This window comes from Gorilla gorilla, chromosome 11 (genome assembly GCF_029281585.2).
Source record: "Gorilla gorilla gorilla isolate KB3781 chromosome 11, NHGRI_mGorGor1-v2.1_pri, whole genome shotgun sequence".
In the NCBI taxonomy this organism is placed as follows: Eukaryota; Metazoa; Chordata; class Mammalia; order Primates; family Hominidae; genus Gorilla; species Gorilla gorilla.
The window spans coordinates 117,609,543-117,635,804 of record NC_073235.2 but is presented as its reverse complement, the minus strand read 5'-3'; the positions used below and the strand labels follow the sequence as shown (position 1 = coordinate 117,635,804).

General features: G+C 35.9%; 1 protein-coding gene and 1 long non-coding RNA gene across 4 annotated transcripts in view; one reads left to right on the top strand and one right to left on the bottom strand.

Moving 5' to 3' along the window:
* Window positions 1-26,262, top strand: part of ABCA12 (ATP binding cassette subfamily A member 12) — a 199,381-nt gene that overhangs the window by 158,583 nt on the left and 14,536 nt on the right. Inside the window, exons 37-48 of the mRNA XM_019021763.4 lie at window positions 2,922-3,049; window positions 4,521-4,608; window positions 6,369-6,474; window positions 14,229-14,283; window positions 14,853-15,030; window positions 16,520-16,635; window positions 17,935-18,094; window positions 19,193-19,446; window positions 22,238-22,442; window positions 24,153-24,262; window positions 24,565-24,706; window positions 25,750-25,884. Of these exons, the coding sequence (XP_018877308.3) occupies window positions 2,922-3,049; window positions 4,521-4,608; window positions 6,369-6,474; window positions 14,229-14,283; window positions 14,853-15,030; window positions 16,520-16,635; window positions 17,935-18,094; window positions 19,193-19,446; window positions 22,238-22,442; window positions 24,153-24,262; window positions 24,565-24,706; window positions 25,750-25,884 (1,677 nt within the window). The remainder of the gene's footprint in view (window positions 1-2,921; window positions 3,050-4,520; window positions 4,609-6,368; window positions 6,475-14,228; window positions 14,284-14,852; window positions 15,031-16,519; window positions 16,636-17,934; window positions 18,095-19,192; window positions 19,447-22,237; window positions 22,443-24,152; window positions 24,263-24,564; window positions 24,707-25,749; window positions 25,885-26,262) is intronic.
* The window catches only part of LOC129532165 (uncharacterized), a 165,535-nt gene continuing 143,804 nt past the window's right edge, over window positions 4,532-26,262 (bottom strand). For 2 of the 3 annotated variants that reach the window (XR_010129696.1, XR_010129695.1), the window contains 2 exons: window positions 13,425-13,490; window positions 11,552-12,914 (listed from right to left, as the gene is read on the bottom strand). This is a non-coding gene — a long non-coding RNA (uncharacterized lncRNA). Of the gene's footprint in view, window positions 11,498-11,551; window positions 12,915-13,424; window positions 13,491-26,262 lie in introns of those variants that run through there. The other variant, XR_008677803.2, reaches the window with a different exon arrangement.

The following is a 26,262-nucleotide window of genomic DNA, read 5'->3' as shown; positions in this document are numbered from 1 at the left end:
AAGATAGGTAATTCTATGATGGTCTTTGTGGAAACCAACCGAAAATGAATTTTTGGTCTCAAATTTAGAACTAAGTAGAAGGCTGTATGCTTCACAGGAAAAAATGCGACCATAACTGTCATATTTGAAATATAGCAAGACTGCCACTGTAGTGGTCAGCTGGGAAGTCAATAATGTATAAGTCTAGAACAGAACTCCATATGTCTCTAAGCAACACCTCCAGGCTTCAGGAAAAAAATCATTTCCTGAAAAAACAAAAAAATTATTCATCACTTACTCTGTCTGTATTCTATTGATGCGGACCTTAGTTTTCTAAGCCTATCAGTTCACCACACTTGTACGAGAACCACATTCACTAGAGAAGTTCAAGATTATTGAAGAAAAAAGGTCACTATTAGTTTCTAACAGTTACTATATTGCCAACTAAATTTCTTGCAATATTTTCTTCAGAGTGACACATGGTTGTACACTGAAGTGTCTTGGTATAATAGTTTATAATGAAAATATCTTCAGTGAATGCAACCCATTTTGGTGTTCTTATGCAAAATAGTTACTAACAATAAGAGTTGGGACCCAAAAAGAATCTTTTGGAATCCCTGCATATTTAAAAATTAGTCTTGGCCAGGTGTGATGGCTCAAGCCTGTAATCCCAGCACATTGGGAAGCTGAGGCTGGTGGATTGCTTGAGCCCAGGAGTTCGAGACCAGCTTGGGCAACATGGTGAGACCTCATCTCTACAAAAAATTTAAAAATTAGCTGGGTGTAGTGGTGTGCATGTGTAGTCCCAGCTACTTGGTGGGGCTGAAGTGGGACGATGGCTTGAGCCCACGGGGTCAAGGCTGCAGTGCTGTGATTGCACCATAGCACTCCAGCCTGGGTGACAGAGAGACCCTGTCTCAAAATAAATAAATTAAAATAAATTAAAAATCCAGTAGATCTTCAATTTTTTCCAACCAATTTTGTCATTTAATTAACATCCCTAAATCTATTTCCAACTATTTAATAACAATGAGGTCACTTTGCATAATTGATGCTCTGTATACCAGACATACAATATGGATAAAGTACTAAATTTTTTGAGAGAGGAAAAAAATTATACTATATATACATCAAAAGATGAAGAGAGTAAAAAGGAAATCCACAGAGTAGAGAATGATATTCACAATATACAATAAAGGACTCATATCCAGAATAAATGTGTGTATAAAGAACTGCAAATCAATGAGAAAAAGATAACACAGCAGAAAAATTAGCAACAAACATGAGACACTGTACAAAGAGCATATCCAAATGGCCAAGAAATATATAAAAAGGTAGTCATCAGGGACATACAAATTTAAGGCACAAAGCAACACCACTCCACACTCACCAGAATGGCTAAAATGAAGAAGAGGAAAAATTCTAAGTGTTAACAAAAATATGCAGCAACCAGAACTCTCATATTCTGCTCTGGGAATTTAATTTTGTGCAAACAGTTTTTAAAACTACTTGGCAATATATCCCAATGGTAAAAATTTGCATATCTGTGGGACCTGCAATTCCACTCTTACTATATACCCATCAGAAATGTGAATAATGCTCACTAACAGAATAGGTAATGTCAAATATAATATATTTCCACAGTAGTATATAAACAAAATGAGAATGATTGATCGACCACCATACATAACATATGGAAGATTCTCATAATCATAATAATGAGTGAAAACAACGAGACACAAGAAAACACATTTATACTATTCCATTAATATAAAATATAAAAATAGGCAAAACTACGCTGTGTCTGTTACTTTGGGAGTGATAGTAATTTGAAGGGAGTGTGATGAGGGGGCTTCTGAGGTATGGGTCCTGTTCTGTATCTTGTCTTGGTTGTTGGTGACTGGTTACACAGGTGTGTCAGTTTGTCAAAATTCATCAGGCAGTACAGATAATACATGTGCATTTCTCTGTGTATAGTATAATTTAAAAATTACACGAATACATAAGAGTATTCTCTTTTAATTATTTGTGAAAGCAGTGTCACTCTGGAATGTGATCTTCATGTTGATATAACTTGATATAAGATAAAATCCAGCACCGATTTTCTTTAGAGCAAGCTGGAACTTTATGTTCTTGAGATAGACAGGTGGCACTATAAAAACGTGCTAGACTTTTCCCATACTAAACTTCATTGCAATGAAGCATGAGAAGCTACACTGAAAAATTAAGTTGTCAGGAAGCAAAGAAAGTTACAAGCATAAATATAAATGGTTAAACTAAGCTCTAAACAAATATACTTGGTAATATAAGTACCCACAAGGGAAAGTGACCAGGGTACAGAGGAACTCTCCATTAGCTTTGTGACTTTTCTGTAAATCTAAAATAATCTCAAACTAAAAGTTTATATATATCAAACTAATATATATACACACATATATACATATATAATATTAACTAATATACATATAACTAAGCTGAGTCTTAGGTTGCATACTAAAACTAATGTATCATAAACTTTTCATCCACTGCTATCAATCCTTGAAAAGTGTTATATTTTCAATTTGTGGCAAATATTTTTTTCCTTCTTTGAGAATTATTGAGGAAATTTTATCATCTTAATGTTTAACATTATTGTCCAAACATATTAAGCCTCAGCACAGTGAAGGAAATATCACACATTTGTTAACTTGTGTTCTTTCAGGCCTTTAAGTGAGTCCTAAACATAGGGATTTGCTCTACATGAATAATAACTATTTGTTCTAATTTCTTGGTGTAGGTGAGATGACTTCTTTTTCAAAGCTCTTTAGAGTCAAAGGACAGTCTTATCACACTCTACCAGTTGCAGTAATAGACAAATCATGAGACTGAAGCTCCTTGACATTGTCTATTTAACTTGCACAGCGTTGGCCAGAAAAAAATTCATTTTTAACTTTATTTTCCAGGAATGTCCTAAATTTAACTATTCCCCACCACACAGAAGAACTTACTCATCCCAGGTAATTTATAACCTCACTGGGCAACGAGTGGAAAATTATCTTATATCAACTGCAAATGAGTTTGTCCAAAAAAGGTAAAATACTCTGTTTATAACATATTTAATTACTTGCTAATTTTAATGGTAGCTGCCTTCTAAACTAGAGACAATCGATACAAATTTCTATTGTTTACATTTTACATGGTTAAATTCTCAGTTTTATTTAAACAGCCTTATATATTGAAATGTAAATAATGACTCTAAATTAGGATTTATTTGAGCAAATGGAAAACCATTGGTTATATTAGGCCTCAAAAATGTACTGTTAAATTTGTACATATTTTTTTTTCCTTGAAGCCAAAGGGAATTTATTGACTGACTTATACCAACTTGGAGAGGTTTAAGGCATGACTTTTGATGACAATTGGCCTCAGTTCCAATATGAATATCTCAAAACTTAAGAGTGTGATATCTGCATATGGACAAAATGTGTTGTTCATGTGTAGCAAGGAAATGTGCTTGTACTTAAGCCACCCAAGCATTTATCATGGACACAAAGTTGGTAGACCTTCAATTGCTGCCATTTTCTTCTTTCCTCCATCTCTTCCCTCCTTTGTTTCTCAATATACATCCATGATTAATATTCATTGTAAAAAATAATTAGAAACTACAGATAAGCAAAAAGAAGAAAAATAATATTATTTCTCCACACAGATATAAGCACTATTGATATTTTGGCGTATATCCTTCCAGAAGTTTCTTTGTCACAGATATACATGTAAATATTTTTAACAAAATGGGTTTTATTATAAACCAACTGTCTTAAAATCTGCCTTTAAAAAAAGTGAATTACATACTATGATGTTATTTGCATGTCAAAAATATATAGCTCTATAGCACTACATTTAGGATGACAGTCACAAGATTATTCTAGTGTGACTGCACCATTATTTATTTAATCTGTCCTTAATTTGGTAGGCAGTTAAATTAACCTATTCTTAAAATTACTACTTGGATTTTAAAGATCAACTTTTCGTTTTTATACCATGAATTGACAAGCGGTTGACATGAATTGACAAGACCCAGCTTGCCCTCAAATATTCAGGGAGAAAAAATGTATAATGTCTGGGGACAATATAGGGGAAAATTTGTTATATAGAAGAAATTGAGCCATTTGAAAAAAGAAATGAACTGATACTATATCACTTCCATATTAATTACCTAAAAGGAATATTTGAGTACTAAAATATTAAGATATTTGAGATGGTAGATGGGTCAGTTAAGATGGAGAAATTGATTACATTATATGCCACTCATTTTCAGGATGACTACTAAACATATGCAATTGTTTAGAAGGACTTATTGCCTCTAGTTATAATGTACACTTGAGACTGAAATATGATAAAAAGAATTGATAGAAATGTAAAATATTTGTCAGGCAGTATTCATTTTATACTGTAAATGTGTTCCTAACAGAAAAAAAAAGTTGAGCTCCTCGTTAAGTATTTTAGATCTATTTAAGATTTTCTCCACTAAACCAAAGATATATTTTTATTACTCTCTGTAGATATGGAGGTTGGAGTTTTGGGCTGCCTTTGACAAAAGACCTTCGTTTTGATATAACAGGAGTCCCTGCCAATAGAACACTTGCCAAGGTAAATTTTGATCTTTTTTCTGGAATGTCATACAAATGAGAAGGTGAAATTGATATGTTTAATCATTTTCATGAAGTGAAAACAAAATATGGGTACAATTGATTTGGCATTGTGCATAACCCAGGGCACAGTGGTTCCAATTCTGTGTATGTACCCTAGGGAAACATGTACACATTAGCATCAGGACACACGTACAAATGTGTATACATAGTAGCATTTCTCATAATAGCCAAAAACGCAACCCAAAATGCCCACATGCAGAATATAGAAATAAACTGTTTCATATTCATTCAATAAAACTTTCAGCAATGGAAATGAAGGAACTCAGCTCCATATAACAAGCAAGTTAAATCTCCCAAACATTATTAATAAGGAAAGAAAAGACAAAAAGGAATACATTGACTATGATTACATTTACTGTAAACTTTGAGAGTTTATAGGCAAAACTCAACCGTTTGTTAGGGGAAAGGGAGGGTATTGTGATTTGGAAGGACATGGAGGATCAGGGAAAAGGCATTCTGGAGGCTGGCAATTCTTATTTCTCAACCCGTGTATAGTTTAAGGGATGTACTTCCTTCAGAATTTTTTTTGGTAACACTATACTTTATTACCTGCACTTTTCTTGTGTATATGTCATAACTATTTAGAAATGAAAACGTATATGTTTAGCCTTGCTTCTTAAAGAACCTGGAAACTTTAACCAAATTTAATGGAGATAAATAATTCTGCTCACTTATTTTTCCTTTTAGATTATACCTAAAATGAGGTAGAGTCACGGGATCAGATGCATATTCTTACCTATGTGATCAATGGCAGTCATAGGGATTTAAAATTGTCTACACATATTTCTCATCTGGTAGTAAGAGACATACACAGTCTTTGGGAAAGTGGGGGAACTAATGTCCATTTCGTGACGATTATGTGCCAACCACGAGTATCATCTTTTACACAAACTACCTAATTTTCTGCTCACAGCATCCCTGTGTGATAAATATTACTGAGTCTATTTTAGCTGATTTTTACAGTAAATCATATAGAAAGTAATTAGTGGTGCTGGGGATTTCAGTGCTTTCCTTTTCTTCCTCTCTTCTCTCTCTCCACACACACAGTAAATATTCTTGCACAAACGTGGATTTCTAATATAAAATCATTTCTCTCCAAATCAACTTTGCTATTTTGAATTAGTAATTGGGTTTCTTGAATTGAGGTTCACCAGTATATTAAATCTCTCTGTTTATGACATAGAAGGTAAAATCGCGCCCCATTTGGTAGGTTATAATTAGGAATCAAAAATTAGTGGAGGAATGTCAAGGCTTTCAATCTTGTGCTAAGGACACCATGCGTGTATAAGTATTTTATTTATTTCTCCAGCTTGGTCTATTCCATTAGTTTTTATTACCATTATTGGCAGCCAGGATACCTTAGTTCTAGTCTCAGAATCCCATGGATTTGCCACAGGGATGTAGATAATGATTTCTCCAGTTTATTTCAAGCTTTGCCTAGAAGAGATCCTGAATAACTAATAATTTAGTGCTATCCACAGAACAACTCTCTTCCCAATTTCTGCCTGTTTCTAAATTGGAAATTTATAGGCCTATGGTCAATACTCTAGAGAACAGTGCATAATCTTCCAAGATAAAATAAATTATTGGAAAATTGATGCTCTTATTTTAAATATAAATAAGATAGCTGTCAGATGTTAAGACAGCCTAATTTATTTGAACACAATATTGATCTTGCCTTCTTTTGGAATTTAATAGGTATGGTATGATCCGGAAGGCTATCACTCCCTTCCAGCTTACCTCAACAGCCTGAATAATTTCCTTCTGCGAGTTAACATGTCAAAATACGATGCTGCCCGACATGGTAAAGTTACTAACACAAAAGTGTCCTGTATTGCAACTTCTGTTACTCTTTGTATAAAAATGCACTTTATATCCTGTTTCTTCACAGTGGCAGGTATTTTATGGTATCTAAATCACAGGTCTTTAAAAGGAGTTTAGAAGTAGTAACTATCGCCAGATGCAACATTCTGGATAATCCTCTTAACTTCAGGTCAATTTAGTTTTCTCATCTATCAAATCAGGATAATAATGCTGATGTCACGTGCATGTCTGCTGTCAACCAAGTAGTTATAGCTCAAAGAAAAATATTTTTAAACGACGTGCTTGTCTATAGGCTAAACAATTTTTAAAAACAATTAATGTTTACAAATACTGTTCACAAATCTAAATATGATGACAAAACTTTTCTTTCTTTTTTGACATATGTTAGTGGTTACTTTTTTATTTTATTATTATTTTTCTTCAACTTTTATTTTAAGTTCAGGGGTACATGTGCCAGATGTGCAGGTTTGTTACATCGGTAAACATGTGCCATGGTGGTTTGCTGCACATATCAACGCATCACCTAGGTATTAAGCCCAGCGTCCATTAGCTGTTCTTCCTCATGCTCTCCCTCCTTCCATCCTCTGCGCTCTGACAGGCCCCAGTGTGTGTTGTTCCCCACCATGTGTCCATGTATTCTCACCATTCAGCTCCCACTTATAAGGGAGAACGTGCAGTATTTGGTTTTCTGTTCCTACATTAGTTTGCTGAGGATAATGGCTTCCAGCTCCATCCATCTCCCTGCAAAGGACATGATCTCATTCCTTTTTATGGCTGCATAGTATTCCATGGTGTATATGTACCACATTTTATTTATCCAGTCTATCATTGATGGACATTTAGGTTGATTCCATATCTTTGCTATTGTGAGTAGTACTGCAGTGAACATACATGTGCATGTATCTTTATAACAAAATTATTTATATTCCTTTGGGTATATATGTAGTAATAAGACTGCTGGGTGAAATGGCATTTCTGCCTGTAGATCTCTGAGGAATCACCATACTGTCTTCCACAATGGTTGAACTAATTTACATTCTTATTAACCGTGTAAAAGCACTCCTTTTTCTCTGCAACCTCGCCAGCATCTATTGCTTTTTGACTTTTTACTAATAGCCATTCTGACTATTTTGAGATGGTATCTCATTGTGGTTTTGGTTTGTATTTCTCTAATGATGAGTGATGTTGAGCTTTTTTTCATGTGTTTATTGGCTGCATGTATGTCTTCTTTTTAGAAGTGTCTGTTCATGCCCTTTGCCCACTTTTTAATGTTTTCTTTCCCCTCCAATCCCCAGTAAATTTAAGTTCTTTAAAGACTCTGGATATTAGACCTTTGTCAGACAGACAGATGGCAAAATTTTTCTCCCATTCTGTAGGTTGTCTGTTCACTCTGATGAAGGTTTCCTTTTCTATGCAGAAGCTCTTTAGTTTAATTAGATCCCATTTGTCAATTTTTGCTTTTGTTGCAATTGCTTTGTTTTTGGCATTTTTATCATGAAATTTTTGCCCATGCCTATGTCCCGAATGGTATTGCCTAGATTTTCTTCTAGGGTTTTTATAGTTTTGCGTTTTACATTTAAGGCTTTAATCCATCTCGAGTTAATTTTTGAATATGGTGTAAGAAAGGGGTCCAGTTTCAATTTTCTGCATATGGCTAGCCGGTTCTCCCAGAATCATTTATTAAATAGGGAATCTTTTTTCCCCATTGTTTGTTTTTGTCAGGTTTGTCAGAGATCAGATGGTCGTAGGTATGTGCTCTTATTTCTGAGTTCTCCATTCTGTTCCATTGGTCTATGTGTCTGTTCTTGTACCAGTACCATGCTTTTTTGATTACTATAGCCTTGTAGTATAGTTTGAAGTTGGATAGTGTGATGCTTCCAGCTTTGTTCTTTTTACTTAGGATTGTCTTAGCTATTCCATCTCTTTTTTTGGTTCTATATGAATTTTAAAATTTTTTTCTAATTCTGTGAAGAATGTCAATGGTAGTTTAATGGGAATAGCATTGAATCTGTAAATTACTTTGGGCAGTATGGCCATTTTCACGATATTGATTCTTCTTATCCATGAGCATGGAATGTTTCTCCATTTGTTTGTGTTCTCTCTGATTGGCTTTGAGCAGTGGTTTGTTGTTCTCTTGAAGAGGTCCTTCACTTCGTTAGCTGTATTCCTAGGTATTTTATTCTTTTTGTAGCAATTGTGAATGAGAGTTCATTCATGATTTGGCTCTCTGCCTGCCTGCTGTTGGTGTATAGGAATGATTTTGAGACATTGATTTTGTCTCCTGAGATTTTGCTGAAGCTGCTTATCCGAGCTTAAGAAGCTTTTGGGCTGGACAATGGGGTTTTCTAGATATAGGATCATGTCAACTGCAAACAAAGATAATTTGACTTTCTCTCTTCCTATTTGAATACCTTTATTTCTTTACCTTGCCTGATTGCTCTGGCGAAAACTTCCAATACTATGTTGAATAGGAGTGGTGAGAGAGCATATCCTTGTCTTGTGCCAGTTTTCAGGGGGAATGCTTCCAGATTTTGCCCATTCAGTATGATATTGGCTGTGGGTTTGCCATATACATCTCTTACTATTTTGAGGTATGTTCCTTCAATACCTAGTTTGAGTTTTTAACAAAAGGGATGCTGAATTTTATCAAATGCCTTCTCCGCGTCTATTGAGATAATCTTGCAGTTTTTGTCTTTAGTTCTGTTTATGTGATAAATCACATTTATTGATTTGTATATGTTGAACCAACCTTGCATCCTAGGGATGAAAGCCAACTTGTGGCAGATAAGCTTTTTGATGTGCAAACTGGAGTTTGCCAGTGTTTTATTGAGAATTTTTGCATCGATGTTCATCAAGGATATTGGCCTGAAGTTTTTTGTTTTTTTTTTTTTTTTTTTTTTTTGAGGCAGAGTCTCGCTCTGTCGCCCAGGCTGGAGTGCAGTGGCACGATCTCAGCTCACCGCAACCTCTGCCTCCCGGGTTCAAGCAATTCTTCTGCCCCAGCTTCCCAAGTAGGTGGGATTACAGGTGCCTGCCACATGCCTGGCTAATTTTTTGTATTTTTAGTAGAGACAGGGTTTCACCATGTCTCTACCGGGCAGGCTGGTCTTGAACTCCTGACTTCAGGTGATCCACCCACCTTGGGCTCCCAAAGTGCTGGGATTACAGGCATGAGCCATCATGCACAGCCTCTTTTTTTTTTTTTTTTTTTTTTTGGTATCTCTGCCAGGTTTTGGTATCAGATGATGCTGGCCTCATAGAATTAGTTAGGGAGGAGTCTCTCCTTTTCAATTATTTGGAATAATTTTAGCAGACACTGTACCAGCTCTTCTTTATACTCTGGTAGAATTCAGCTGTGAATCCATCTGGTCCTGGGCTCTTTTTGTTGGTAAGATTTTTATTACTGCCTCAATTTCAGAACTTGTTATTGGTCTATTCAGGGATTCAATTTCTTCCTGGCTCAGTCTTGGGAGGGTATATATGTCCAGAAATGTATCCATTTTTTCTACATTTTCTAGTTTATTTGCATAGAGGTGTTCATAGTATTCTCTGATGGTTGTTTGTATTTCTATGGGGTCAGCGGTAATATCCCCCTTATCATTTTTGATTGTGTTTATTTGACTCTTCTCTCTTTTCTTATTTGTTAATCTAGCTAGTTGTCTATTTTATTAATTTTTTCAAAAAACAGCTCCTGGATTCGTTGATTTTTTTAAGGATTTTTTGTGTCTCTCCTTCAGTTCAGCTCTGATCTTGGTTATTTCTTATCTTCTGCTAGCTTTGGGGTTTATTTGCTCTTGGTTCTCTAAGTTCTTTTAGTTAAGATGTTAGGTTATTAACTTGAGCTCTGTCTAGCTGTTTGATGTGGGCATTTAGTGCTATAAATTTCCCTCTTAACACTACTTTAGCTGCGTCCCAGAGATTCTGGTACATTCTCCCTTTTTCTCATTAGTTTCAAAGAACTTCTTGATTTCTGCCTTAATTTCATTATTTACCCAAGAGTCATTCTGGAAAAGGTTGTTCAATTTCCATGTAGTTGTGTGGTTTTGACTGAATTTCCTAATCTTGAGTTCTAATTTAATTGCATTGTGGTCTGAGAGACTGTTATGATTTCAGTTCTTTTGCATTTACTGAGGAGTGTTTTACTTCTGATTATGTGATTGATTTTAGAGTAAGTGACATGTGGCAATGAGAAAAATGTACATTCTGTTGTTCTGGGATAGAAAGTTCTGTAGATATCTATCAGGTCTACTTGATCCAGAGCTGAATTCCGGTCCTGAATATCTTTGTTAATTTTCTGAAAGACAAAACTTTTATACTAAGAAGTTCTATACCTGGGCAAAAGCATTGCCATTCATTGAGCACTGCCCATATGACATGCTTTATATGAAATATTGATGATCCCTACAGCACTCTTCAGGGTGAATATTATTATCCCCTACTATTATATTATTTCTCTAAGGCCTAGAAGTGGGATTTGAATCCAGGACTGTCTGACTCCTGCCTGTTTATTTTTCTAATCCTCCACACTGCTCCTCTGGACTCAGCCATGCCTACTTCAGTTGAGTTTCACAAGAGGCTTTCACATAGTTTTTAAAATAAGGTTTGAAATTCAAAACAGACTTTTAAAAAATATACATATTTCAATTACTGTTTATAAGATCATCTCAGCTTCTTGAGCCTTGCTCAAATTGTTTTTCCATGCTGATCCTAAAAAAAAATTAAAAAGAATAAAGAAAAGCTGGCAAACACATTTGCTGGCCAAGATTGAGATTTATAGCCTAATAGTCTATTAAGTAGGAAAAAAGATACAACATCTCTTTTAGAAATGCCAACATCTACATTTCTTTCATCTCCCTACTGTTGGGCATCATAGTGTATGCCAGATGTACTGGTGACTGTAGAAGTAGACCGAAGAGTTCAATACTCATTCCAGCAACAGGATCTTGAGGAGTCTTCATTTCAGAGAAAACAGTATTTTTTTCCCCAATTGCTTTGGCATTTTCCTATCAGGAGAAACCAAGAAGAAAATACAAGATTGATAGTCCTTAGATCTAGAGCATTAATAAAGAACAAAGTCAAAGGTGGTAAATTAAATTAAATGATGACTAAAGTGAATTGGGTCTAGTGTAACCGGTGTGAAATACTACTGGATGCCGTACTTTCAGTAGGGTGTTTTATTCAGAGCAAAAGACATTTATTGTTGAGACAGATAATGAAAGTATAAGAACTACAGAAATAACTAGGGGAAAATGTTGCAAAGATAAAGAGAACAAGAGACCAATGCTGCTTTTGAAGGGTCAGCTTTTCAAAACCTGTATTCTGGCTTCCTTTGTAATTAGTGCTCTTTATTTAGACCAAGGCAATCTGAGTCACTCTAGACTCCAGCAGGCTTGTTGTAGCTCCTAACATTACATTTTAAGTTACAGAGTATAAAGAATTAAGAATTCTAAAACATAAAAGTTTATTTTGACCCTAAACTGAAGTTTATTTTAATTAAAACTAATTTAAGATGTAGCTTGAGTTATATAGAAATTAGTAATAGTATGTCTTCTAGCCTCTAATAATTTTTCTTAAATAGACTTACGGAAGTGGTAAGTTTCCACTCTCTCTGGAAGGAACTCGATCTCTTTCAAAGAAGAAGTGCTACATCACCCTAACTTACTTTTATTGTTTCTTAATGCATATATGAGATCTACCATTGTAATAATATTACTGGTTTTAAAAATCAACCCAATTATTCTCCCACTGCCTCCCTCTAACACAATAGTTGTTTGAAGGAATCTTTGTTAGATTTTGCATGAATTGGGTTTTTACTTTAACTATAAAATTGATTTTCTTTGAATTCTAACATGCTAATAAAAATCTTTTAATTAGCTTTCCTTTGCAATGTCAATATCTGTTCTATTCATGTGGTTCCCTCTAGTGGTTAATATAACATGAAAATTCTGTTCTTTCTTCTCAAAAAATACAGGTTTGCTTGTTTTCCTTAACAAATGTTATACAACTAGGCTCTTTTTCAAGAATACTAACACATTGTCCCTTCCACTCCAGTGTTTATTCTTACTTTGTTGCATTAGAAGCAGTGGTCCATGGGAAGCATCTAAATTAAGGTTTATAACTGTAGAGACATCAGAAGATGTCTTATTTTTAATATACATTATATGTGAGAAAAATATTAATTGAAATTTTAAGATTTGAGTTCATTTAAAAGCATTTACTGACAAATCTCTCTACTTTGGACATCATGCTGGATGCTGTAGAACCTACAGAGATAATTATGATACAGGTCCCCAACTGTGACACATTTCCTTGATCTTTCAGCTAAAAATATGTATAAAAAACTGGTTCCACAGGATTTTGCATAGTGGAGTAAAATGTATTTGCAAGGATTCCTCTGGTGAAATACAGTATTTCTTGATTCTGAAATACAAAGCAGAAATAAAAGAAAAGTTCTCCCTTACCTATATAATAATTTACCATTAGGGTTTAAGTAGAGCCCCCAGGAAAACTGAATCTCAGTTAAAAAGGGCCCCTTAATTTATACAAAAGATAAGAAAAGTATATCCCTTCAATGATGTGATTAACATTATAAATCAACTTAGTTTTTGTTGTTGTTAGTTTCTTGCTTTAACCATATATTTTTTCTTTAATATACAAGAGTTACAGAACTCAAATTCAAAGGATGTTACATTCTACTTAATGAAAATTATAAATGTAACTTGAGAAAATCTGCCTTTAGAATCATCTATAATATTCAGTGCTGTGCAAGGGCCTTAACATCCTAGTACAATGAACAAATACTATATGAACAGTTAAGTGAGAAAGCCCTCACTTAGTTTATGACACTATAGGAACAAGTATTTAGGAGCTTTCTTCAGTGGCATCCCCTACCACTCTTTTCCACAGTCGCTCAGACAGTACACACTTTACCTTCACATTGTTTTCCTTTGGGAAACTGTTGACAGCTCATTCTTGACTTTGGCTAACCAAGGTCCCCTAAGGAAGGGAAGAAAAGAGCCTTGTTTTTTACTCAAGTATAAGCAACACTGGGAGATCCCAGCAATTTGGGACTGTATTGGATTTAAGTGACCACTTTTCTGAAGCCAGCTAATATCTCTGAATCCTCTTAGACATTTATGTCTCAATGAAAAGGCCTCGGGTATGGTTGAAGTTCCCAAGCCCTACTCTGGTAGAGCTCTAGAAAAATAAGCATCTTAGAAGCAATAAAGGGGAAGGAGGAGTCCACTCAGGCTACACTATTTCCCCACCACAGACAGCACTAAAGAGGGATGGGGGAAGTAACTGTCTGCTCTTTAAGGGATCCTCATATAAATAATTGGTCCTGCTTTGAATTGCTTATTTAAATGTAATACATGTCTGAACTGCTGTTGAAATACAAACATATATATGACCAGATAGAAGGAAAAAAATGGGACATACTTATTTAAATATAACACACTAGAGAGAAATGCAATATAAGAAATACAAATTCTTGCTCCCTTCCCAAAGGTTCTAAACACAATGTGAAAAACTTCTTTTTATGTGAGTGCCACCAATTGTATGGCATTAATGGGATTAGGAGAAAAATAATTTTCCTTTAAAAAAAAAAGGTCCCCCAAATAAAATTGTTTAGATAATAATATAAGGAGGAAAGTGTTGAATATTATTCATCTAAAAATTGGTATTTCTGATTAACTGAATACCTACTAATAGAAGAACTGTTTCTTCTTTAAGGCATCATCATGTATAGCCATCCTTATGCAGGAGTGCAAGACCAAGAACAAGCCACGTAAGCAGATATCTCTAGCATGACTACTTTCTCCTTGACATAGCTGAGCCTTTGTATAAAGCACTGTCATTGGAAATCACAGTTGTATCTGAATGAATGTCAATCTAGAAGGGCTGGTAATATGTCACTGACTGGGATAAAAGGAAGTTTCCGCAAGGGTGTAGAGTGGGCTTGCCAAGTAGAGCTTGTTGACTGCAGACTCACAGCGTTTGCTGCTTTTATAAGTCAAGTGATAAGTGCTACATCACTTCAACTTCCCTGCATAGCAATTAAGTATGGTTCCTATGCTCAGGAATGATATATCCCTTGCATAGACTCTGTAACCGTTGGAGACCGAGGTTTTTCTATCAAATATCCCTAGTCAATTCAGATGCACTAGAACTACATTTATTCTAGGATCATGGTAGAGTCACGTTGGAAATATTATCTGGCTGCCTTGCAGGATGCCTTATTTGTGTCACAGCCAACTCTTGTACTGTTTTGTTGATGGTTTTAGTTATGAATCTTTCTGAAAGGAAAAGAGTTTCAAAAACTTATGTGTGTTTTCCTCTCCCTATTGCTCACTCTAGAATCAGCAGTTTAATCGATATTTTAGTGGCACTGTCTATCTTGATGGGCTACTCTGTCACCACCGCCAGCTTTGTCACCTATGTTGTAAGGGAACATCAAACCAAAGCCAAACAGTTGCAGCACATTTCAGGCATTGGCGTGACATGCTACTGGGTAACAAACTTCATTTATGACATGGTGAGTAACTTATGTCCTTTATTGCAGGGAATGAAAGATCAATTTGGATAGAAGACATCAGTTTTCTATTCAAGAGTTATTTACTCTAGTTTGTTCAAATTGTTATCACAAAGACAGGAAATAAAGAAAATGACTTGAGTCAGGCTTATCTTCATCCAGTGGTTGGAGGAAAGATAACCTACCTGCCCTCATTTCTGTGGACTATATCAGATTCCCTAGGGCACTTAAAATGAAGATTTATGGGCCTCACTCCAGATCTGTTAAATCCATATCTTAGGAGGGGAGTGTGGAGAATATGCGTTTTTAAAAAGATCCCCCAGGTGATTTTAAGCACGCTGAAGTCTTACAGTCAGTACTGTGGAGAAATAGAAGCTTAGCAGCAAAATATCCTTACCTAATTGTGCCAAACAATCAAGCTTATAAAAATTTAATCAACTAATAGTGGAAAATGCGAAGTAGTAGCCCCTGCTAATGACACATTAGAGAAGATTAGTAGGAAAAAGAAGGGATGTATTTCATTGATAGCTCTCTCATTTGCATAAAATGGTCCCAAGTTCAGATGGTTGTTCTTGACTCCAAACATACCAATGTTGGCCAAAAGCCCAGGATGGGTATGCATTTGCCTAGTGATTATGGTGAAATTGTCTGAGTTGCTGTCAAGATCATCGGCTTAAAGGGTTGGAGAGTAATTAACTGCATATCCATTTTGTTAATGTATCCAGTGAGGTCTAAAATGTGTTTGTTGTAGAAGTCAAATCTAAAAGAATAGTAATGACTTCTCAGGACTTAACAGGAGCTTTAATGTTAAGAAAATTTCAAGTACATACTTCTGTGAAGGTCTACTTAGTACTTTAGGATTCTGTTGTCTTATATCTGGAGCTCATTCCAATTTAGGAGATTCCTCCCCACCCTGCAAATTAAGTTACCACCACCTTCATTGTGTCCATCTTCCTGCAAACTCCTCAGCATTTAATATTTCTACTTGCCAACGAAATGCTAAGTTCTTTGTTCGTATGCCTGTGATTATGAGGATATGTGGGACCCGATGCCCTGCTGCTTTGCACAGAGTGGTTCACACTGATAACCAAGCTTTAGAAATCAACCATCTGAGAGAGTTCCAGCATTCAAAACGAAATCAATACTTTGAGGACTGAATGTAATACCAAGATACCTGGCTGTCTTATCTTTCTCACTGAACCTCTGTCACTGAACCATCCCAAGTCTCAAAGCCTAGAGGCAGGAACCCCAGGGACTCCTTGTATATCTGTTAAAGATGGAGATTGGCTTAACCTCATATTGCAGGAGACAAATTCTAAAGTGAAATCAATGTAAAATAAGTTGAATGTTAGAAGCAATGGGAACATAAATAAGAATTCATTTCTTCAAATTTTTCTAGGTCAACTTGTTGCAGTTTTAAACTAGATGGGTTGATTTTTTTTTTTGAAAAATGCTTGTCACGTATTAAACATTGTTTTAAATATTTCCATAGGTTTTCTACTTGGTGCCTGTAGCATTTTCAATTGGTATCATTGCGATTTTCAAATTACCTGCATTCTACAGTGAAAACAACCTAGGTGCTGTATCTCTCCTGCTTCTCCTGTTTGGGTAAGCTGCTGATTAAGCAATGAAAGAAGAATTAATAGAATTAAATGCCCCTAGACACAAATAGGACTAAATCTCATTAGCTAAATTACAATTGTCTTGGGGTTTCATTTGACATGAGTGATGACTAACAACACATCGCACTTGCTAGTCCATAGACTGTAAAGTATAATACTTTTGAAAATTAATGTTGTTATTAATAGTAATACCTAAATTAATAAGCATTTATTGGGTGCCAAGTGTCATGCTTTCTAATTTACATATGTGATCTCATTTACATAAAAATGAAAGCTTTAGAATGATGAGAAAATGTGTATACATGTATAAATTTATGTATTGACTATATGAGTATACGTAGCATTATGAAGTGCATATACATTCATGTATACTTACTTATATTTATCTTTTTATAGATGTATAAGGACACACACATAATATTGTTTCTATCTTAAGCTAATACAGGTAATACAGGCGGATATAATCAATGCTTAGCATAACAAATCTTTCTGCCCTGAATACATGGTAGTAACCCTTAATTAGCAATTGTAGCTAATGCAGGAACTCTGTCTCTAGATCTATTTAATTGCCCCCCAAATTGCTCAAGGTTTTGCTCAAAACAGGCTAGCCAGCTTCTAAGCATGCTCTTTCTGCTCAGCTAGACTTGAACAGTGTCATTACTTTTCCTCAACTTTAAATTATAAGATTTATACTGATTAAACTCATATTTCTGAGCAACCTAAAAGGCTTGCCTAGGCGGGATAATACCATATTCAGGAGGGATTAATTTGTAGTTTTAATGATGTAGAACTACTCAAGGTTTCTTAAAGAGGCTTTTTACTGTCTTTAAAAAACACTCTTTGGATTTTTTTTGTCAAAAAGGAATGAAAGAGAGATCTAGTTAGAAGGCTTGACAACTCATCCCTAATGGTTATTTTTACTTTGGAAGCCCATCTAAATTGTTATTTTTTGTAAAATAGAATAATTAAGGCATTTCTTTTCTGAGACAGGATCTCACTCTGTCACCCAGGCTAGAGTGCAGTGGCATGATCACAGCTCACCACAGCTTGATCCTCCGACCTCAGCCTCCCAAATAACCACGGCGAGAGGTGCGTGCCACCACACCTGGCTGATTTTCATATTTTTCTGTAGAGACAGGGTTTTGCCAAGTTGCTCAGGCTGGTCTCAAACTCCTGGGCTCAAGTGATCCACCTGCCTCAGCCTCCTAAAGTGTTAGGATTACAGGTGTGAGCCACCATGCCTGGCCGAGGCATAATTTTAATTCTGTGTGTTTTTAACCTGCAGGTATGCAACATTTTCCTGGATGTACTTGCTGGCTGGGCTCTTCCATGAAACAGGAATGGCCTTCATCACTTATGTCTGTGTCAACTTGTTTTTTGGCATTAATTCCATTGTTTCCCTGTCAGTGGTATACTTTCTTTCCAAGGAAAAGCCTAATGATCCGGTAAGGTCCCTTATTTCAGTGAATTTATCAAAAGCTTCAACATGTTCCAGGTGGAAAGATTTTATTTATTCTGCATAAAAAAGAAGAGTATCATTTGATTCTATTAAATTTGGGAGAGGAGAAACTACAGCTTTTAAAATTCTTTTTGGGCCTCATCTAAGTTAATGCCTATCATTGTATGTATTGAGTGTCAAAACTATTGACACCTGATAGGGCTTGAATGTGGTGACAGAGGTGAAATCAGATGTATTGTGCGGCACTACATAAATCACGCAACCATTGGTCAGCTAAACATCTTACTCATTAACAAATTCTTATGGTATGGTGGTGACAAGGACAATGACTTAGTTATATGACTGTGAGCTTCGATTCATTTGAACATTCATAGAGAAAAAACCTAATTCATCCCCTTTCAATCATGTATTGGAGACTACTTCATTGTAAGCATCACTTTCCATTCAGAGCTGACAATTACGATTAGTGAGAAGAGAAGCACTAACAGTGTCAGGCAATTGAACAGAAAAGAATAGAGAGGAAATGAAGTGAACTGAGGACTAGACAAGCATACTCTGGGAGAAGGAAGAAAATTCATGAAGTGGAAGTAGTTGGCCCACGTGTGAATAATGTGAAAATGAGCTATTTGTCCCTCTTGGAGACATGTTGGCTCTTCTTCTACCTCATTTCAGCATTTTAGTCCCTCTCCAAGTAGGGATTACCTTGGGTTCCAAAACTTTACTGTACCAAGTACCTCCCTCCCTCAGGCACATAATGATACCGTGTAACAGACCCCAACACACTGGCTAGCCCTACATTCCTGGGATTAAAGGCAGGTCTAGAAATAATTTTGCCTCCAGGATTAGGTCCAACATTATAGGTGGCCTCATATACTGATTTTCTGCTTGTATTTCAGTGATAAACATCCACCATTTAGTATACTAAATATTTGTATGCAAATTCAGCCTATATGGGAAATAATTAATTGCCAATCTAGATAAGCTTTTTAGGTTTCACTATTTGTCTACATCCATCTAGTTTTAAATTTTTGTCAGCTTTTTGGAAACTTAACACTGAGTTTTATTTTTATTTCTCTTATTTCAGACTTTAGAACTTATTTCTGAAACCCTCAAGCGCATTTTCCTGATTTTCCCACAATTCTGTTTTGGCTACGGTTTGATTGAACTTTCTCAACAACAGTCGGTCCTAGACTTCTTAAAAGCATATGGAGTGGAATACCCAAATGAAACCTTTGAGATGAATAAACTAGGTGCAATGTTTGTGGCTTTGGTTTCTCAGGGCACCATGTTTTTTTCCTTGCGACTCTTAATCAATGAATCCCTGATAAAGAAACTCAGGTAAATATAATGAAAACATAACGTTTGACATCTAAAACAGAACTCAATTCAAGCTATTGAGAAAGAAGTCAATAGTCTAAGCTTTTCCATTGGTAATATGGAAATATGTTTGGCTCAAAAACTTTTAAAAAATTCTAGCATAATTCACTATTTTATTCTAGTAAATAGTTATCAAATCTTAATATGTGACTGCAACTATTGCTGTTGAGTGAGGGAATAAAATTAAATAAGCACAGTTGTTAACCTTAAATAGATTAAGGTACAGTGGTGAAGTGAAAATATGTAAATGAACAAAAGATGTAGTCTTTGAGTTGAGTTTGGGAAAATGGAAAACACTTTCAAGGCAGAAATGGGGAAAGAGGGTTGAGTGTGGAGCATGTTGGCATTGAGTTTGGGAAAAGAAGACTAAGAAAAAGTGAAGACAGCATCATAAATGAGAAGAAATACACATGCCATTGACCCAGCAATTCCATTTCTGGAATGTTTACATATATGGTCACAGATACACAGACTTATGTATGTTTAAAGTTAGTTATTCATCATGGTAACCATTTCTAATACCAAAAGAATAGAAACAACATAAACGTCCTTCATTTAGGGACTAGTTTAATTATATACATAGATTCACTAATAGAACATTAAACAGCCATTAGAAAGAATGATATAGTTCTCTATGTAACATTTGGAAGTGTCTTTAATATTTACTAATTTAAAAATGCAAGGTTCAGAACTATGTGTAAAGTATATTGCCATTCAAGTTAAAAAGAAAAGAAATATTTATGCAGACATATCCATAGACTATCTCTAATTGTGACTGCCTCTGCTGATGAGAGATATATACGGTTGAAGATGACCAGTTTTTACTATCATCTTCGGTACCATTTAAATTTTAATGACATGTACATGTATCATCTATTGAAAAATACAATTTTAAGTAAATAATGAGAGGAAATAAAAGAGCAGAGATAGAGAAATATATTAAGAGCATATTTAAGAAAGAAGTATTATAATTTAATCAGAACAGAATAAATGTAATGAAAAAGTAGGAGTTACAGTTTAACACGCGGTTGGGAGATTATGGAATCTCTTAAATGCTTGGTAAAGAAATATGGTTTGGGCTTTATTCAACAAACAAATGGACATTCATTGAGAGTTTTTGAACAGAGAGAAACATGATCAAGTTGTGCTTGAAGAAGTGTAATTTTGTAGATGGAGTGCAGATTGGAATGGAAGAGTCAGAGACCCTGGAGCAGTTTTAGCTCCTGGAGAAATCTAGGTGAGAAGAATAAAAGCCTATAGGACTAGGCAGAAAATAATCCACGATAGGGTGTTATAAGGTGCGGTGGCTCACGCCTGTAATCCCAGCACTTTGGGAGGCCAAGACGGGCAGATCATCTGAGGTCAGGAGTTCGAGACCAGCCTGGCCAACATGGTGAAACCCCATCTCTACTTAAAATACAAAAACTAGCTGGACGTGATGGCGCGCACCTGTAATCCCAGCTACTCGGGAGGCTGAGGCACGAGAATCGCTTGAACCCAGGAGGCGGAGGTTGCAGTGAGCCGAGATGGCGCCACTGCACTCCAGCCTGCGTGACAGAGCGAGACTCCGTCTCAAAAAAAAAAAAAAAAAAAAACAAACAAAAAAAGGCATTTCCAGTATTTGGAGACTGACTACATGATTTTGGAATAAGGAAGATTAGAAGAAACATTACAGTTGGGGTCTTTGGGGATCTCATCAGAAGAAACAGGGACATTGGGAAGAAAGCCTGGATTGATTTCTTTAAATTTTTTTTTTTTTTTTTTTTTTTTTTGGTATTTGTTAGCCAATATATCAAGGTGGGTTTGGGACTTAATGAGTTTGGAGGGCTGATAACCTTAAAATACTGGCTAAATCCTAGGTGAGACATTAGTAAAACAAGTACAGAATAACAATAGTATTCATATTATTGATGATTATAAAAGTAGATATATCTGCTGTACAATATTGTGCCTATAGTTAACAATACTGTATTATGCACTTAAAATTTTGTTAAAAGGGTAGATCTTATGCTGTTTCTAAAATTAAAAAGAAGAGAGGCTTTTTAAATTTAATTTAAAAAAAAATTCTTTTTTGAGACGGAGTCTTGCTCTGTTGCCCAGGCTGGAGTGCAGTAGCGTGATCTTGGCTCACTGCAACCTCTGCCTCCCAGGTTCAAGCAATTCTCCTGCCTCAGCCTTCTGAGTAGCTGGGACTACAGGTGTGCACCACCATGCCTGGATAATTTTTGTATTTTTAGTAGAGACAGGGTTTTGCCAGGTTGGCCAGGCTGGTCTCGAACTTCTGACCTCAGGTGATCCGTCGGCCTCTCAAAGTGCTGGGATTATAGGTGTGAGCCACTACACCCGGCTGAAAGGATTTTTTTAAAAGGTGATCATTGGTCTTAGGTTTGTAGATGATGAGTTTTCCTAATGATTCTGGAGTTCCTTAGTTCCTCTGTTAGGAACTAACCTTCAAACATATACTCACTTTCCTTATTACTGAAATTAGAATTATAAATCTTAACAGTGGATCTGTAAACATTTAAGGCATGGAGAACAAAAGCTGTTTCACAAATATCATAGTGAATACAGTGAGGAGGGTCTATACTGATTTCTTAAGTTATCTGAGTAGCATAATTCATCCATTACAAATGTAAAAGAAGTCAGTGATGACTAGTACACTGTTAGTGACATGAAAACCCATCAAAACATGTCAAAATTGAATGCTGTCGTTTCAAAATCATTGACGTAAAATCACTGGGTCAATTTTTAGGCTTTTCTTCAGAAAATTTAATTCTTCACATGTAAGGGAGACAATAGATGAGGATGAAGATGTGCGGGCTGAGAGATTAAGAGTTGAGAGTGGTGCAGCTGAATTTGACTTGGTCCAACTTTATCGTCTCACAAAGACCTACCAACTTATCCACAAAAAGATTATAGCTGTAAACAACATCAGCATTGGGATACCTGCTGGAGAGGTAAGAAACTGTGTTTTGTTTCTAACTGTCCTTTTCATTGGCATACTATGTGACAAATTAAAATCTTAATTATTGGCCAGGTACAGTGGCTCACGCCTGTAATCTTAGCACTTTGGGAGGCCGAGGTGGGCGGATCATTTGAGGTCAAGAGTTTGAGACCAGCCTGGCCAACGTGGTGAAACCACGTCTCTACTAAAAATACAAAAATTAGCTAGGCATGGTGGCACACGTCTGTAGTCCCAGTTACTCGGGAGGCTGAGGCACGAGAATCATTTGAACCTGGGTCGTGGAGGCTGCAGTGAGCCAAGGTTGTATCACTGCACTCCAGCCTGGGTGACAGAGTGATTCTGCCTCAAAAAAAAAAAAAAATCTTAATTATTTTCCCACAATTTTTTTTCTGGAAATATAAATGTTAATATGAATATTTCCATGGGAAAATATACACACATGCATATATATATATATATATACACACACACACATATATATATACACACACACATATATATATATACACACACATATATATATACACACACACATACACATATATATGTATATGTATACACATGTAGAGTCATCCCTCCATATCCATGGGAGATTGGTTCCAGGACCCCAAGGATATCAAAATCCACAGAAATCCACAGATGCTCAAGTCCCTGATATAAAATAATGTAGTACTGCACATAATCTATGCACATCCCACTGTGTATTTAAATCATCTCTAGATTACTTATAATACCCAATGCAATGTAAATGCTATGTAAATAGTTGTTATCGTGTATTGTTTAGGGAATAAGAACACAGGAAGTCTGTACATGTTCAGTACAGATGCTTTTTTCCCCCCTGAATATATTTCAATCAAACCTTTGGATCCAAAGGTTAGAAACTCGGATAAGGAGGGCTGACTGTATATATAATTTACACTTGTCCAGGTATTAGGTTGGTGCAAAAGTTAATATTATTTACCCTATGAGTCTTCCCGCTTGGCGGAGGGAATTCAACAAGTCCTACCACACAGCAAGTTCTGAGCCCCTTCCTAAACTACTGTCCACTTACTGTGGGGTAGACTTTGGTCAGGAAGCCTGTTCAGGGTGCTGTCTTCACCCTTTCATTTCCAGTCCTCCCCAAAAAACATCATAGAGACATCAGTTTTCAGAAGTGAGGTCCTAGGACTGCATCTATTTATTTATATTCTTGCCATTTTCACAGAAGCAATATTAAGGCAGCATTGAAAAGAGAAAGCAAATCTGGCTGTGCCACTTGGTTTTCCAAGCAGAGCTGCAAACTACACGCATCAAATTTGACAGTACGAAGAAACTATTGCCGCGATAGTTTATTCAGTAAAGTTGTGATTTTGTGTGAATAATGTGAAATGTATAAATATAATTACTTTGTTGGGTTAGCAGATCTTATTTGTGGGGTATTTTATCATGTCACATAGAGGGATGATATAACATGTAAAATAGGTCCTCTGTGTGTGTGTGTGTGTATATATATATTCAGATGGTTAAAGGAAAAAGAATACATAGTATCCATTTGTTTTAAAAAAGAAAGTTTTATCACGAGCATTACACTATCCATGAATAATTCCAGAGATTTATTTTTCTCGGTAATTTATTTCACCCAGGGAGAAGAGGGAGAGATACAAAAGCAATGTCTCATTGGTTTGGATTAAGGCTTATATCTTCTTTTTCTCCCTCAAACCAGTGTTTTGGGCTTCTTGGAGTGAATGGAGCAGGAAAGACCACTATATTCAAGATGCTGACAGGAGACATCATTCCTTCAAGTGGAAACATTCTGATCAGAAATAAGACCGGGTATGAAAAACTAATGCTTCAATTTAGCGAGTACAACATACTTAAATGAGAAAAATAATTGAAATGAACATTTAATGTTATTTTGTGGTTATATTATTCAATCCTTAGGGGAGAACAAAGCTATTAAGGTGGGTGGAAATGTTTAAATGTTTAAATGTGAATCTGATAGTGGGATTATTTTATCCCTTTTTATCAAAGTCACTGACCACCATGACCAAAATAGAGCTACCTTCCCAGCATCTGGGAACCAGGAGGGATAAATCTTTTGAAATTCATCTGTGTTTTTGATTCTCTCAATTCAGATCTCTGGGTCACGTTGATTCTCACAGCTCATTAGTTGGCTACTGTCCTCAGGAAGATGCCTTAGATGACCTGGTAACTGTGGAAGAACATTTGTATTTCTATGCCAGGGTACATGGAATTCCAGAAAAGGATATTAAAGAAGTGAGTACAAGTGTGAAAAACTACTTAATTTGAAACCATTATTGTTTCTACTTCCATCCCCCACCCCACCACACCCACTATCCCCCCTGCCCCACCATTTCCCCTCAAAACCACCTGGAAAACATTGTCATTTTCCTTCTGGCAGTGGCAATGGCAGTGAGTCCCTCTTAGTTTGGTCATGTGCATTATATATGCACCTATGAAATTAGCTTTAGAAACTCCTTGGCCCGTGTTTGTTCAGTTACCCTTTTAAGAACTGTCAAATACAGGATCACACTTGCATTAGGCTCTGGGCTGAGCATTGGTTGGTGATGCCTGTACATCTTTTAGTGTTTGGATTAGCACTGACACATAGAGTTAACGGCAAAATGCCCAAGTAAAATAGATTCGTTTCCACTTTGGTTTTTAATCTGTGGCTTTAGATCTCACTGCAACTATTTGCCATTTTAATGAGATGGCTGACCCTTAGGGCAGTTTCTTCTACTTTTGAAATCCTGAGGACCTGTTGTTTAAGTTCAACTAGGATTTCATTATTTGCCAGGACTATTTAACTTCAGAAATAACTGCAAGAACCCATGATTCCTAATGTGCTAACGTTTGGATACTGGGTCAGTTTTAAATAGATTGAAAGCCTTTGTGACAACTCACCCCTCAGTAAGAAGAAAGAGGACGCAGTGGTAACAGTCAGTGACAACCCTGTCTTGTGAATTCTGTTTCAGCTCTATTAAGCCTTACTAGAGAATCTTGTGGTAATGCAGCAAAAAGTTCAATCTGCAATTGTAAACACACACACACATTTGGTGGGGGAGGGAATCCCATCTGAAAATGAGCCTCCAAAGAATCTCTTTAAATAAACTATTAATCCTTAAGTGATTCTTTGAAAATAAAATCTATGTTGAATTTAAGAGTTTTCATTTTTTTCCAGATATATTCTCCATGATAAAATTTTCTTTTCATGAGCATCTTTTTTTTTTTTTTCCATTTAGTGCTTTAAGGGTTTTGGCACAGGAAGGTCAACCTAACTCCTCTTTTATTGCCTACAGACTGTTCATAAACTCCTTAGGAGACTTCACCTGATGCCCTTCAAGGACAGAGCTACCTCTATGTGCAGTTATGGCACAAAAAGAAAATTATCCACTGCACTGGCCTTGATAGGGAAACCTTCCATTCTACTGCTGGTAAGAGAATCATTATTTAAACAGGCCACTCCATAATTAGAACAGCATATCTGATTGTATGTGTTAACATTTCATCATCATGATTGCAGTCAACATTTATTGAGGTCTCACTATGTGCTAGCTATTGTGCAAAGCACTTTATGTATACTATCTCAATAAAGGATTTTATATCAGCAAATAATTTGTTACCACAACAATATGCCCTCAAAAATGTTTTATCTGAAAGCAATAGCTTAGTGCGTTTCCAAGGAAACACTGGCATGGAAATGGGAAGTGAAACAAATTCAGGGTACTCAAATGAGTAAGTTATGGAATATGGTAGAATTTGATTCCCACCTATTGAAGAAATCATCTCTCTTTTTCTGTTAGGAACTGAGT